The 11,034-nt window shown below is 57.4% G+C and overlaps 5 protein-coding genes across 5 annotated transcripts; 1 reads left to right on the top strand and 4 right to left on the bottom strand.

Annotated features, from left to right (window-relative positions):
- Nucleotides 1-229: 229 nt before the first annotated feature.
- On the bottom strand, nt 230-1,664 carry sod3 (superoxide dismutase). The gene is made up of 4 exons (XM_747731.2): nt 1,203-1,664; nt 1,053-1,112; nt 534-1,004; nt 230-466 (listed from the first exon to the last, which is right to left on the bottom strand). Exons 2-4 carry the CDS (start codon nt 1,095-1,097, stop codon nt 350-352), a joined length of 633 nt encoding a protein of 210 aa, XP_752824.1. The 5' UTR covers nt 1,098-1,112; nt 1,203-1,664; the 3' UTR covers nt 230-349.
- A 165-nt stretch (nt 1,665-1,829) lies between these two features.
- Nucleotides 1,830-2,842, top strand: AFUA_1G14540 (oxidoreductase, short-chain dehydrogenase/reductase family; the record flags this gene model as incomplete). The annotated part of the gene is made up of 3 exons (XM_747730.1): nt 1,830-1,945; nt 2,039-2,374; nt 2,428-2,842. The coding sequence occupies 3 exons, from the start codon at nt 1,830-1,832 to the stop codon at nt 2,840-2,842; spliced, it is 867 nt and encodes a 288-aa protein (XP_752823.1).
- A 38-nt stretch (nt 2,843-2,880) lies between these two features.
- Nucleotides 2,881-4,753, bottom strand: AFUA_1G14530 (putative general amidase; the record flags this gene model as incomplete). Its single annotated transcript, XM_747729.1, has 3 exons — nt 2,881-3,038; nt 3,095-4,379; nt 4,463-4,753. The coding sequence occupies 3 exons, from the start codon at nt 4,751-4,753 to the stop codon at nt 2,881-2,883; spliced, it is 1,734 nt and encodes a 577-aa protein (XP_752822.1).
- Nucleotides 4,754-4,999: 246 nt separating this feature from the next.
- Nucleotides 5,000-6,637, bottom strand: AFUA_1G14520 (putative pyridine nucleotide-disulfide oxidoreductase; the record flags this gene model as incomplete). The annotated part of the gene is made up of 1 exon (XM_747728.1): nt 5,000-6,637. One exon carries the CDS (start codon nt 6,635-6,637, stop codon nt 5,000-5,002), a length of 1,638 nt encoding a protein of 545 aa, XP_752821.1.
- Nucleotides 6,638-7,450: 813 nt separating this feature from the next.
- Nucleotides 7,451-10,714, bottom strand: AFUA_1G14510 (ankyrin repeat protein; the record flags this gene model as incomplete). Its single annotated transcript, XM_747727.1, has 1 exon — nt 7,451-10,714. One exon carries the CDS (start codon nt 10,712-10,714, stop codon nt 7,451-7,453), a length of 3,264 nt encoding a protein of 1,087 aa, XP_752820.1.
- Between the last annotated feature and the right edge of the window lie 320 nt (nt 10,715-11,034).

Genomic DNA, 11,034 nt, shown 5'->3' with positions numbered 1-11,034 from the left:
TGGGGATTTGACATCTGCGCTGACTGCGCCGCCACTGCATCGGTTCCGGCTACGGCCTAACCCTAAATCAGTGCGAAAAGGGATGGAGATGGAGTTTGATTTGCCAGAACGGCTAGATCTGGGGGTTTCGGAAAGGGGGATTGTCGGGAGGCAGGTTACTGTTGTTGCTGAGGGGGGAAGAAGCGAGGTGTTGGGGATGGGGATGGGGATTGTTGGATATGATTGACTGTATTGCATGCATGCATTGTATTTGATGTGAGCCTGGAGTTATGGATTGGATTAGGATTGGCATGAGATTCAGTGTGTTCTTGTTGTGTCTTGCAACCATGAAAGACTACAGTCTACAGAGCTACAGCTTCATGAATGGGTGTCCACCCTTGTCACCCGCTATGTACCGATTCTCCGCTTCAGCCCAGTTGATCACGTTCCAGATGCCCTTGGCATACGAGGCTTTGTCGTTCAAGTACTATTGACTCATTAGCAAACGAGCATGGAGAACAAAAGAAAAGAAGCCGGAGAGAATGGAGATGTACCTGAAGGTAGTAAGCATGCTCCCACATATCCACCCCAAAGACGGGGGCCGCCCCGGTCACCGGATCCTGGTCGTGGGTTGTGGTAATGTCTAGCTTTCCCTTGGGTCCGTCGGTCACTAACCAACCCCATCCGCTGCCCTGAATGCCCAGCAGGGTCGTGTTGAAAGCATCCTTGAACTTATCGAAGGATCCCCAACGCTGCTCGATGGCTGCTTTGAGGACCGGTGCCTGATCGATCTTGCCACCCCCGGATTTCTCCGGGGCCAGATTCTTCCAGAAGAGGGAATGGTTGATGTGCCCCCCGCCGTTGAATTTGATCGCTTGCTGCACGGAGACGAGCTTGGGGACGTCGTTGGCTTCCGCCGCTTTCTTCTGCGCCTCGAGTGCGGCATTCAGGCCATTGACGTAGGTTTGATGGTGCTTTTTGTGGTGCAGCTCCATGATCTGTTGGGAGATGTAGGGTTGGAGGGCCTGCATTTGTTAGTCTGTTGTCACTTTTCGGGAAGTGTAGAGACTTACATCGTAGGGGTAGGGGAGGGGTGGGAGCGTGTATTGCTGTGACATGGTGTTGATGGGAGTCTGGATTGGGAGTTGGTGAATCTGTGAGTAGAGTGCTGAGCGCGGAGAGGTGGGAGGAGAGAGAACAAGGAGGATGAAGGGGTAAAGTACTTGAGCATCAAGGTCCTCACTGTCCCGAAGAGAGCAGCCAGGGGACCTTGGGATCTAGAGCACAAATGAGCACATTACGAGCACATTATGAGCAATGCAGTTCTGTGATTGGGTGGTGCAGTCCTGCAATCTGCTCTCTGCCCTCATCATCAGTCCATCATCTTGCAGGAGTAATGAACGGGCAATTGTATATAGCCAGAGGTAGAGTAGTAGACGATGCTGCCCTGGTTGGTGGTGATATCGTCAGTTTGTCACGGATTCATGGTTGATGCCTGAGGAAGGCCTATGCTGCCTCAACCCAGACTATCTGCATCTCTGAATAATCTCATCTCACTCCTCATTTCATCTCAATTCATCTCCGTTCATCAGCAATTCATTCAGTTGATTCAGTTGATTCAATCCATCTTGTTACTCTTAAAATTATGTAGTTCACACTGTCTTACCAATCATGACTTCCCCTGATCAAATAATCCTTCATCTGCCGAACGGTCCGAACCTCGGCCAGTCGGTCCAAAGACTCCATGGAAATGTGGGGAAGTTGGGGTCACTACTATAAACATAGAGAGCTGTCGTCTCAATACATTCGGTACTGATATCACAACCTATCTCTCATCCATCGGAATCAAGATGTCAGCTGAAGAACAAGTCCGCCTCGATAACTTTGACTCCATCTTCTCCCTCGATGGCAAAGTTGCCGTCGTCACCGGCGGTTCAAGAGGCCTCGGTCTCCATGCTGCCAGCGGGTACGTCTACTGATTTTTTTTTTTTTTTTTTTTTTTTTTTTTTTTTTTTTTTTTTTTTTTTTTTTTTTTTTTTAAAAAAAAAAAACCGTTGAGATGCATCCTGACCGCGTCAAGCCTCCTTCAGGCGGGCTGCTCAAAGGTCTACATCACCTCCCGTAAAGCCAAAGCGTGCGATGAGGCCGTCGCCGCCCTGAATGCCCTCCCCAATAAGCGTCCCGGCGCGGTAGCCATTGCCGTCCCCGCCGACAACGCACGCATGGACGACCTGGACCGACTTGTGGCCGAGGTTAAGAAGACAACCGATCACGTTGATATTCTCTTTGCAAACGCGGGCGCTACCTGGGGCGAGCGGTTCGAAAAGTATCCCGAGTCTGCCTTTTCCAAGGTCATGGATCTGAACGTCAAGAGCGTGTTTTATTTGGTGCAGAAGTATGTCCCCATTAGTTTTTGGTGTATATCAACTTTAACTGAGCTATGGTTAGGTTTGCCCCCCTACTCACGGCCAAAGCAACCCGTGAGTCGCCCTCGCGCGTCATCGTCACTGGTTCCGTCGCTGGCATTGGGGTCGGCTCTATCGGCGAAAATGCCACCTTTGCGTACTCCGCCTCCAAAGCAGCCGTGATTCACCTGGCCAAGAACCTGGCGGTTGAGCTGGGTCCCCGGGGCATCCTGTGCAATGCGATTGCACCCGGCTTCTACCCGTCCAAGATGGCCAATGGGTTGATCGAGAAGCAGGGCGGCCTCAAGCAGCTGGAGGAGCACTCGCCCAACCGGCGACTAGGCAGGCCGGAGGATATTGCCGGGCTGGTGGTGTTCTTGTCCAGCCGTGCGGCCAGTCATTTGAATGGGGCTGTGATTGTGACTGATGGAGGGGCCGTCCTGAAGGGAAGACTATAAAGACTGTCGGTAGATTATCCTTATATACAACTACATCACTACAGCTTGGCAACTGTCTTGTGCTCCTCTGCCCGCACTACTCGGTCAATAATCTCCATGGCCCTGTAGAGCTCGTAGTCGTGCTGCTTGGGTGTGACGACCTGAATGCTCAGGGGAGAGTCGAGGTATACACGTCGATCCACCGTTTTCTCGTTCCCTATGTGCCAGATCAGTGGGGAACTCTTGAGCAGGAGGAAGAAAGGGATGACTTACACAACAGCCGGTTGGCCTTGTCCCAGCTCCCCAGCACCGGCGCCGTCATCTCCTGGCCCAGCTCCAGATCCGTCTCGCGGAACTTCCGCACGGGGATGACGCCCGCCGGGTAGTCGAGCAGCACAAACGACGACGTATATCCCACAGCATTATACCGATCAATCTCCGGGACCGGATGCGGCGCAACGGGGAGGATGATGGCGTCGACCGACCGGCCGGCCAGCCGGTCGCCATCGCGCATCCACATCCCCAACAGCTCCTTTTCCACCGCAGACCGCTGCGCCTGCAACTGCGCCAGCTGCACCACGCTCAGCGCCTTGCCGCGCTTCACGCGGCCCTGCAGCCACGGGATCAACGGCTCCCCCGTGCCCTCCAGCAGATCCAGCATTGTCGACCCATCATCGACGCCCATCAGCCGGCCCGCCAGACCCTGGCACTTGGACAGCGCCGGCGGGACGGGGATGTCAACCACCTCGACGCCCGCCGTCCGGCGCAGCATCTGCGCCACCTCCTCCAGCACCCTCGCCACCGGCGGCAGCGGCTGCACGACGCCATCCGACCTCAGCACCCCAATCGTCACGTTTCTCCTCCGGCCCGAACGGGGGAACTCCCCGTCCCACAACCCCGGAATGCAATCCTCGCCAAACAGCTCCGCCCGCGGCACAATCTCCGCCATCACAGTGCCGAGATCACGGACCGACCGCGCAATCGGACCCGCAACCGCCTGCAGCGCGATCCGCCCTTTACCAGGGATCTGCCCGGCCTCCTGCCCGCCAAAGGGCACGCGCCCCACGCTCGGCTTGAAGCCGTACACACCCATACACATCGCCGGCACCCGGATGCTCCCGCCGATATCCGTGCCGAAACCCACCATGCACCCGCGCATGGCGACCAGCACGCCCTCGCCGCCGGAGGAGCCGCCAGCCGTGAGCGCGCGGTTGAGCGGGTTCAGCGTGCGGCCGAAGACGAAGTTGGCGCTGTCGAGGGCGCCCATGGTCTGCGGGACGTTGGTTTTGGTCAGGACGATGGCGCCCAGGGCGGTGAGGAGCTGGATCAGGGGGGCGTCTTCCGTCGCCGGGCGGGCGACGAGGGCGGCGATGCCGATGCTGGAGTCGACATCTTTGATGTGGAAGCAGTCCTTGACGGAGACGGGGAGGCCGTGCAAGGGCCCGATGGGGCGGCCGGTGCGGTGCAGGTAGGCGTCGAGCTCGCGCGCGCGCTGGACGGCGCGGTCGAACAGCGGTTCGGTTAGGCAGCGGGTCAGTTGGTGCGCGATGGCTGCTCTCTAGACTACGTTAGCGCTTCTTCGCTTGTAAAAAAAAAAAAAAAAAAAAAAAAAAAAAGAAATGAGGGGGAGGGACAGCGGACCTTGCAGAAAGCAGTGGTGACCTCCTCGGCTGTGAGGTGGTTGTCGGCCATGGCGCGTAACAATCCGCGGACGTCATAGTCTTCTGTGATTTGGAGCTCGCGAGCAGAGAGCAAGCCACAGGTTCGAGGGATGTCCATCACGTTGACTCGGCCGTACTGCTTGACGTTGGTGATGGATTCGGCGGGCGACAGCATCCCCAGTGGGATCTGAGACGCGGATAGTCTCCATTCGGCGGGGATTTTGGCGTCCAATTCGGCCAGTTTACGCTGGGAGACGGTTGTGTAGGCCATTTTCTCCTGTCTAAGTTATATAGTTGATGAAGATGTCAAGTCATCAAGGGTTTGAAGCTGTGGATTCTCTTCTTTTGTATTTAGTTCGTGGTTTTCCGTGTGTGCGGAGAATGCGGGGAAAGGTTTGCCTCGGCTGACGGCTGAAGTCGTTGATAGAGGAAGAGAGAGAGACAGAGACAGAGAAGTATGACAATGGGTCCGTATGATGAGGCGACAACCTTAAGAAGACGGACTCTATGGCTCAAATCAATATCTAGATACATCCCGTCCAAACAAATTGTTCAACAACCACCGAAACGCCACCCGCAGCCGATTCCGCCAGCTGATACTCATCGTCAGATACGCTGAGTTCCACACCAGCCACGCCATGCGCCCCGTCAATCCATGCGGGAGATACTTGTATCGCCTGCCGTCCTCATGCGGCAGCTGCATCAGCGCCCTCGCGTCGCCAATATACGCCAAAGTGCCCATGTTGCGGAACGAGAACGGCGGCGCCTGCTCGATATCGTCCGCATTCAACCACGCCGCCAGCCACTTGGCTTCCTGAAAGGTCGCCTGGGCCGTCGCCGGGGGCGCCCCGGTCTCAGGCATGGCGTTGTCGCCGAGTGCAAAGACGTCGCGGAGGATGGCTGTTTCTCCGTGGTCATTCGCCAGCTGCACGCGTAGCCGGCCGTCGACGAGCAGGGCGCCGTTGGGGCCCTTTTTGACCTTCCAGGAGGTATTCTCGTCCTTGATCTTGTCGCCCTTGGCGGTCGCCGAAGCCGAGGGAAAGACATCCACCTCCTCCAGCGAGTTTCGCACAAATTCGTTCATCTGATTCCCCGTCACCCACACGCACATGCCCACGCCGACCTCCCCTTCCTCCTTGGTCGTCAGCGTCAGACACCGCTTCGGATCCATCTCATACGGCGGACTTGCACCTGGCTCCCCCCACCGCAACCCGGCCACATGATGCGACGTCTTGATCGTGATGCCCTCCTTCTTCATCGTCTCCATCGCATACGCCGCCAGCCGCTCATCAAACATCGACAGCACCGTCGGCGCAACATCGTACAGCGTGATCCGTGGGATCCCCGCCAGGCTGGGATACAGCTGCATGAGATCGCGGGAGATGAAATCGCGCAGCGACGCCGCCAGCTCCGTCCCCGTCGGCCCGGCCCCCACAATCGCAAAGTGCAGCAGCCACTGCCTCATCTCCGGCGCCGTCGTCGGCAGCACCGCCAGCTCGAAGCACTCGCGCACCCGCCGCCTGACCCGCCGCGCGTCCCCAATGTCCTTGAAGAAGAGCGCGTTCTCGCGCACCCCGGGGGTATTGAACGTCTTGGTGACGGTCCCCACCGCGACGACGAGCTTGTCGTAGGGAACCGTAAACGTTTCGCCGGCTTCCCACCGTCGTTTGGCCATCGTGCTGGTGACACCCCCCGCCTCGTCCGTCCGCGGCGACTCCGTCACCCCGCTCTTGACGACCGTCGCCTCGCAGAGGATGGTCTTCCGGTGGAAGTCCACCGCTCGCGCCGCCGCCTGGATGAAGTCCACCCGCGCCCTGCGATCCCGGACCGGCTCGACGATATTCGAGAAATCAAGCGAGCCCCCGGCTGCATCCGTAAGCAGCGGCGTGAAGACAAAGTACGACCGCGGGGAGACGATCAGCGGCGCGAACTTGCTGGGGGAGAGCCGCCGCGAGAGACTGTAGCCTCCCCACCCGGAGCCCAGGATGACGACCCGCTCTTTGCCTTGGTGTCTTTGCTTGTCGTCAGGGAAGGCCGTCGAGTGTTCGACCTGTGTTGCTAGCCTCCTTGTTCCTATCGATTTCCACTGGCGCACTAACGTCCATGGGTGGTGCCGTCGGCTCCCATGCACAACTGGAGATGGCGCAGGCTTCATACTGCTGGACAAACAATTTGCAATTCTCTAGCTAGCACTATTTTATGACTGCCTTGGATCTGTTATCATTTTATTTTTATCTGTGAAAGTAAGCTTTTTTGCGCAGTCCTTCCCACGGTGAAACCCGGGCCTGAACTCATGATGACCTCACTTGCCCGTGCCAAATAGTGCCAAATACATGGAACGTGGAAGAACACGGATCTGATTTCACGCCGAATTCCAAGTATATCCCTCGTGAAAATCAAGAAGAATAGACAGACATTGTTTTCCTCGCCGAGAAACACTCCCTGTGACTGTATCAACGCGCTGCAGCGGAAGAGTCACAGTCCATAGTCCAGCGCGGTCAGTACGTGCCGGTTCCACCCGTGCCGACAGTGCGGATCGGAGGAATCGGGCTAGTATCTTCTGGTCAGGATCACAAGGATGATATCTCATCTATCAATATATCGGTTGAAAATGATCCGTTTTCAGATTCAGCAAGAACCATATGAAGGGTTCCTCGGTGGATACTCCGAGGTGCTGCGGAAGAGGACGGGAGATCTGATTCTCTTCAGCTGGTGTAAGCACATGGAATCGTCGGACTCAAGAGTCATCTCTGCTATGTGTCGATGTGGGCTAGACTAGTCAATTGATTAGGACGAAAGGAAGACAGATCCTTCATGTGAATGCGTCGCGAGGATTCTCTAGCGGCATATCCTAACCTGATCGTAACGAAAACGCAGTAATCATTAATCTAAAGTGATAGACAGTAAGTATAATTCATCTCTCATAAACAATCATTAGCCTGTGTGACTCGTGCCAATCAAACTGGAATCAAGCAGGACGACTCCCCCTAGTCGAAACCGGCAAGAGGCTCCCTGCATAGCGCGTGTCCATGCTCCGGCGGGACTTGCTCGTGCTGATAATCTTCTCCATCTCGAGGGTGGCCTCGTCCAGCTGATCGTCCGTGCTTTTTCGCCGACGCGATAACCACCGTCGCATGTGTCGCATCGCTTCCTGGCAGACATCGCCGATATCGTCGACCGACAGCGCCAGCAGAATCAGCGGGATGGAAATAGCAAAGCCAATGCCAAAGGTATACTTGGCCACATACGACAGATGCAGCTCCCCGACGCCGTCCGGCCCCTTGGGGAACTCGGTGAGGTTGATGGTGAAAATGGATGTGATGAATGACAGCGGGAGGAAGATGATGGTGACGATCGTAAACACCATGATCGTCTTCCCCTGGCGGGTGGTGTCCGCTGCCTGGTCGCGCGCGAATCGGGCCTCAAACGCATTGGCATGCTTCTGCTTCAGGTCGAGCAGGTCCGTAATGGACGAGTAGATGCGCTCGGCCTGCTTGTCCATCCGCTCGATGTCCTTGAGGTGCATGTCGATCGTGCGCTGCTGCTCCTTGAACCGCTTCTTGACCTCGTACTGCGACCGGTGCTGGCCGTGGTAGATCTCGCAGATCACCTCCTGGAAGTCGTCCAGGATGTGCTGCTGGTGCTGCAGCACCGTGCGGATCATGTTGAGCTCGTCGCGGATGTCCTTGGCTTCGGCCAGCAGATCTGTTTCCTGTCCGATGTCCAGGAGGTTGTCCACGAACAGCGGCTGCTCGTCTTCCTCCGCGAACGCTTTCCCTTTTGCATTGTCTGCGTCGCGCGCAAAACGGCTCAGCTTGCGGTGGTTCTTGAGCCAGTCCGATGCCTGCGCGGAGGCGCTGTTGAACATGTTGAACAGCAGGGTCTCACGGTCCGTGGCGACGCCGATCGACGCTTCGAACATGTCCAGGAACTGGTATTCCTCGTCACCCATGCGGTGCCGGTCGAATACCCCCGAGCAGCGGTTGGTGATGATGATCGCCAGATCGTAGACGGATCGCACCGGCTCCCGTGTCTTGGAGTTGATATCCTCGATAATGCCGTCCAAGACGTTGAGCGGGTCGTTCTTCGGCTGGTCCCACCGTTGCGCAAAGCTCGTGACGATGAGGTTCGTCCCCAGGATCCACATCCACAGCTGGTCCACCATGAAGATCTTGGGATCCGACCGGAACCGATCGCGGCCCTGCCCTTTGGTCTGGTAGCGGTAGATCACCTGGTCCTGATCGCGACTCTGCGTATCGATGTTCGGATAGAAGAACTGGTCCAGAGTGCGTCGCACATGGAGCGACGTCGTCGACGAGGCCAGATGCGCACTAATGAGCATCTCGTCCCTCGTCGACGATCGCGAGATCCCTGGGTGTTGGAAGCGGAGTGTTTCGGCGCGCTGGATGGCTTCTTGCATCTTCTGCCTGCGCTCGGCCGTCTCAAAATGCAAATAAGGCATGAACACGCACACGTTGCAGGCCGGGGTAAGAGAGTGATCCTTGCAGAGTGACAGGGGCGCTCGACGTTTGTCATCCTGAGCCGATGATTGCTTACTACCCTTCGTGTCGCTCTTGTTGGGCGAAGGCCCAGACTTGGCCCGTTTAGGTGTCCCTTTGCCCTTTTTGCCCTGCGAGCTGCTGAACCCATCGTCAAGCGAGCAGGTATCCGCCCGTTCAAGCTTCATGCCCTGGACCTTGGACTTTTTGGCCTTGGACGGGTCGTCGTTCCCGTTGACAACGATTGTGGGCAGTTCCGTCTCTCCACTCTCCTTGATCCGCTCATCCTCGCGGAACGGGCGTGCTCGCGGGGTGCTCTGACACAGCGGCCGCATGAAGTGGGAGTGCGTCCGTTGTCCGCGGTGCTGGTAATTGAACGACCGTTCCAGTCCCTTGAAGCTCTCCACGTCGTGGGCGCCTTCTTCGATAAACGACTTGGTGAGCAACGCTTCCACCCAGGCCATGTTGTTCGCGGGCAGATGGATCCAGCGAAAATCCGTCGCCTTGCTGTCGGCTGGGATGGTGCGGAACGCTTGCTTGCGTGGATTTTCCGGGTCGCGCCCATACAACAGGTTAAACACGGACGTCTTCTGGACCCGATTCTCGTTGTGAAAGTTGCCAAAGTCAACCACCGTTGCGTCAAAGGCCTCGCATGCGCCCCGCGCATCCGCCGAGAGCGCATCGATGTTGTTGAACGGCGCCAGGAGCAGCACGATGTCCTTCCGCTTAAACTGTGCCGCCCGGAGGAACGGGGTGCTCCCAAAGTTGTCCCGAACACGGCGTTTCAGGTCCGGTCGTTCGAGCAGGCACTCGACGACCTCGCGGTGACCGGCCTGCGCGGCCAGATGCAGCGGCGTGACCCCGTTCAACAACTGCGCGTTGATCTTGGCCCCAGCCTGCAGCAGCAACCGCACGATCTCCACTGCGCCCTTGTCACAGGCATTGTGCAGCGGCGTCCAGCCCCCATCGCTCCGCGCTTCGATGTCCGCCCCGTGCTTGAGCAGCAGCTGCACGATATCCTCCCTGCCATGCGCCGCCGCGATATGCAGCGACGTCTTGTTCCTCAGCTCGACGGCATTCACATCCGCAATCGGGCCCCGCCGTCGTGTCAGCAGCAGCTCCGCGACTCGCAGTTTCCCCGTCGCACACGCCCAGTGCAGCGGCGTGCGGCCCAACTCATCCCGCCCGTCCGCGCCGTCAAGCGCACACCCCGTCCCCAGCAGAAGCTCGATCACATCCTCGCCCCAATCGCACTGCTTATCCGCCGCCAGGTTATGCAAGACATTCCTCTTCCGCAGATCTTTCGCATTGACGTCCGCCCCGCGCGATATCAACACCTGCAAGACGTGCCAGTGATTCCTCCACGCAGCCGTCATCAGCGAGGTCCGCCCTTTCTTATCCGCCGTCTCCGTCGAGGCCCCGTAATCCAGTAACAGCTGCACGATCCGGACATGGTTGTGCTCGACGGCGCGCAGCAGCGGTGCCACACGGTTGCTGGGGACCTCGGTCTTCGCGCCGAGACTGAGCAGGTACTGTGTCGCGGCGATGGATCCGCGCTCGCAGCTGCGCATGAGACCCACGCGCAGGAAATTCTCGTTGAACTGCCCATTTTCACGGGCCAGGTCTACAATCTGCTGCAACCTTTCTAGGTCGTCGTGCTCGACAGCGCGGAGCAGACGGGGTTCTAGCCGATCGTGGCTGTCGCTGGCGATGCTGGAGCGCGACCGTGACATGGGGCTGTCTCAATTCCTTTCCTAGTCCATCATAAATCGATCAATCTATCGTATCGTAACCAGTCACTGAATGACAATCGTCGTAGGGAGTATTCAGTAGCCGTACGGAGTAACCCAACCCGGTCGGAAGGGACAGAAAAGACCAGGAAGAAACCAGTGAAAATTTTCGAGTCAGAGCGTATCAGGGGCTGAAACAAAATTTGAGAAAAAGAATTCGGCCCCAAGTTCGCGCGGTACGAGGTCGATAAATTAAAGAATCGCCGGACACATTTTAGCTGCAGCTGGTCGGGACATGATCAGCCGCGCGGGCTGCGACCAGT

The sequence above is a fragment of the Aspergillus fumigatus genome, chromosome 1 (genome assembly GCF_000002655.1).
Source record: "Aspergillus fumigatus Af293 chromosome 1, whole genome shotgun sequence".
Taxonomy (NCBI): Eukaryota; Fungi; Ascomycota; class Eurotiomycetes; order Eurotiales; family Aspergillaceae; genus Aspergillus; species Aspergillus fumigatus.
The sequence above is the reverse complement of the archived record's forward strand: the minus strand, read 5'-3'. Positions and strand labels throughout refer to the sequence as shown.